At 44.2% G+C, this 3,553-nt stretch overlaps 1 protein-coding gene across 1 annotated transcript; it reads right to left on the reverse strand.

The window, feature by feature from the left end:
- Positions 1-409: 409 nt before the first annotated feature.
- LOC148855169 (21 kDa protein-like) lies at positions 410-1,355 on the reverse strand. The gene has a single exon (XM_088985100.1). It carries the CDS (start codon positions 1,279-1,281, stop codon positions 652-654), a length of 630 nt encoding a protein of 209 aa, XP_088841226.1. The 5' UTR covers positions 1,282-1,355; the 3' UTR covers positions 410-651.
- Positions 1,356-3,553: the final 2,198 nt, after the last annotated feature.

Raw genomic sequence — 3,553 nt, forward strand, 5'->3', positions numbered from 1 at the left:
TCAAAACACAACAGTGGGCAGCACTATCAGGGTGTAGAATAATATCACGGCCGTCCAATTAGACCAACCCACCAAGAAATCTTGGTGATTGTTGATTGGGCCCCATCATCAACATTATTGTTATGTTGTGAAGTGTGAACTCGGCGAGTCATGCCAAATATTGAAATATATTAATAAAAAAAAAAAAGAAAATCATGAAGCAGTTGTTCTTGTTAAGCTTCTGGTGGTGGGTCGGCAAGCTAATTGAGCAGAGAGAGGGTTGGACCCACCATTTAAACGGCCAGATGAAGCATCTCTGTGTTACTGGACTGGTTTACCGTTAATGCAACTGCTGGTGTTGCAGCAATCCTCAAATCCCAACTCGGCCGAGTCGACTCAACAACTCACGTCATCACAATCACGCTTGAAATTTGAGAAACTGACGTCTTTCCGTGTTCATTTCCGTCACCGGAATAAAGAAAAGAAAACAAGCACGCTCGTTCTTTACAAAATTACATAACAACCCAGCAAAATATACAATTTACTCGTCAATCCATAATTTAATTCCTTCCTTCTATCTGTGATTTCGCCTTCGCCTTACATAGCTACTGTAGCATATAACCTACCTATATAGTATATACTTCACAAAATCAAACGGTCAGAAACCGTCAATCATGGACTCCCCGTCGCATTTGTTACCGAATTAACGTACGAATTCACCAATGCAAGCGCATTGCTCGTGAACTTCCTGACGTTGCCGACGCGATCGCAGACGTCGGTTTTCGTGGGCCCGTCGGGTACATCGTCGAATTCCTCCGTACACGTGTCCTCGTTGGTCAGAGCGGCACTCATCCACGTCTGCACGTTGCTCATCTGGAATTTGAACGTTTCCTGCGAGTTGATGTGCCGCATCTCGTTGATCGAACGGCGCATCTGGTCGACGGCATCTCCGAAGGTGGTGAAGCAGTCCTGCAGCACGGCCGCGGCTCCCTGGTCGGCGCCGGTTTCGGCTTCGCGCGAGAGGTTTGACAGGTAGGTGGCCGTGCGGTGGGCGTTGGAGAGGCTGACGGCGATGGCTAGGCGCGCCAGCTGGCCGGGGTCCTGCTGGATGGCGCTGCTGTAGCGGGAGAGCGAGGTGTAGCAGACGTCAGGATATAATGTTGTGCTGCAGCTTGAGCGGATGAAATCGGTGGCATTGCTGCTTGGATCAGTCGGATCGACGGCTGAGATTCCTGGGAGGAGGAAAAAAGCTGTCGCGAGCAGAGGGAAGAGAAGGCGGAGGAGAGGAGTTGTCGCTGCCATTCCTTCCCGGTTTGGAGTTTCGAGAAGTTGGATGGAGTGTGAAGCCGTGGAGGGCTTTATGTAGGCTCGTTTTCTGGACTACTACATTCACTAAATTACCCTTATTTTATTCATAAAAGAAAATGATTGGTTAGGGGTGTTTTCGTCAGTAAAAAAAGTAGTGGCCATTTAAGTAGTTGATTATAAAGTGGGGGTAATTTTAACAGGCGCACGTTTCGGTGACATTTAATAGAACCGCGCGTGCCGTGGGGGAAGCTAAAAAGTGGAAGAGGAGGCTCCTTTTAATTGCGGCGAGTGCGGTGGCCGGTGAGGCGTGCAAGCGGGGAGTAATGGCGGTCGACACAGTCCACGTAATCAATGGTCGTCGGTAATCACTTCATCAGTAATTATCCACTACGATTAGGAAGCTGGTTAATCTGGTATGACCTTCTAATTGTTGTTAGTTAAAATGATGATGGTCAATCTGACGGCTAATAGACATGACGGGGTGGGATCCACATCCGTCCACCTAACTAGCAATGTTGTTGACTTGTTGCCTGGTGGAGGAAGTAGCCGACTACCTTTGTCTTAAGTTGTTTAGATGTATAGCCACAGCGCTATCAATTTGGGAAGGCCTAATATGATTTACCACGTCAGCTCTATGACGTGGGGCCCAAGCATCCTGTTGCGAGTGTTGGATCCCCCAAATAACCGTCTGATCAAGATCCGGAAACGATTTTTGGTCCGTTGATCCACATTATCACTTTTTCTTCGAATTGCAGTGCTCCTTGGTGGATGAGGCATCGGTTCTCCAACGAGCCCATCGGGTGGAGTGGATATGGGTCGGATCAATATTGTGAATGAACCGGACTCGGTTTACAGTAAGCAGCAGGTACCTTAGCCAATCTGGACACCTTGAACAGATGGATGGCTATATGGGTCCCTCAACCCAGCAAAACTATGAAGAACGGTCATAATTAACTCGCGTCGGATCTATCATGTGTTGGAAGGCTGTCAACTGTGATGTGCCTAGCGTTGCTTGTTACTTGCAGATCCGGACTCCTGACAAACATTGCAGTAGATTGGGCTTTTGAAATGGGTGCATCTTATGCTTTACTTATCTGCAGAGATAAGAATGATGGTTCCGTTGTTGCTGTTACGTGAACTGAAATGTATGACCTTTTATAAAGCTGTGGGAGGAGGGAAACCCGGCTGCGGATTTCTTGGCCCGGAATATAATTTTATGCCCCGATTAACAAGGAATTAACAAATTTAGCGTCAACGGAACAAAATCATACATATATGTTTGGCTTGCATGGCGGAGGCCAGAGGGTCCCATTGTTCAACATCATCTTCCAAATCTTCTTTCCATACTCAACCTCCAAAACTCTAATTTGTTGGGTTTTCACAATTTTCAGTTGTTTGGGTGCAACGAAAATTTAATTTTGGAGGGATTCAGGAATTCTCCAATTGAGTCCTTTTTTTTCTATTTTTTTATAACCAACCTCCAAAACCCTAATTCATGAGATTTTTACAATTTTCAATTGTTTGGGCGCAAAGAAAATTTAATTTTAGAGAGATTGAGAAATTCTCCAATTGAAGCCTTTCCTTTTTTTAATATTTTCATAACATTTTTTATTGGTATTAATGTTTTTAACCATTGTTGATCTAAATGGTTGGACCGTTTGGCCCAAAAACTGTTCAGGCAACCGGTAGAATGCACATGAGGCCCATTAACCATATTGCAAAGAACCTACAATTACATGGATTTTGATCCTGCACCTTCATATTCCGAGTTGGAGGGACGACTATCTCAATTCCATTAGCCAAATATTATCTAGATGTGGTTCATGGTTGTGGTAGTTGCCTGTTTTGTCTCAATAGGTGTGATGTGTGATATATGAAATAGTGGTCCCGTTGGTGGCTATATCAATCCTCGTGATTTATAGATATGGCTATACTTATACCTTGTTCATGACAATGAAGGGCGTCCTTTTATTGACAAGCATCCTTCCTACAAATAAGTTCTTTTGTCGAGACAATTGTCATCTTAATATAAGTTGCGCTTTAGGCCGTGTTCACTTTTTGGGAGGTTAATTACTGGGGTAAATGCACTAATCTGAATAAACATTTTTTAGGAAACATTTACTCAGGTAAGTGTATTTATCCATGCTATTTATTTCCTAGGTAAATGAGACAATGGTCATTTTAGTCAAAAAATCCATTATTAAAAGGGGTAATTTTGTCCCATTGAAGTGTTGACAACTTTCCCCCTGGTGAGCAAATTATTTAT

The sequence above is a fragment of the Nelumbo lutea genome, chromosome 4 (assembly GCF_056320005.1).
Source record: "Nelumbo lutea isolate HS-2025 chromosome 4, American lotus-T2T, whole genome shotgun sequence".
NCBI classification, from domain to species: domain Eukaryota; kingdom Viridiplantae; phylum Streptophyta; class Magnoliopsida; order Proteales; family Nelumbonaceae; genus Nelumbo; species Nelumbo lutea.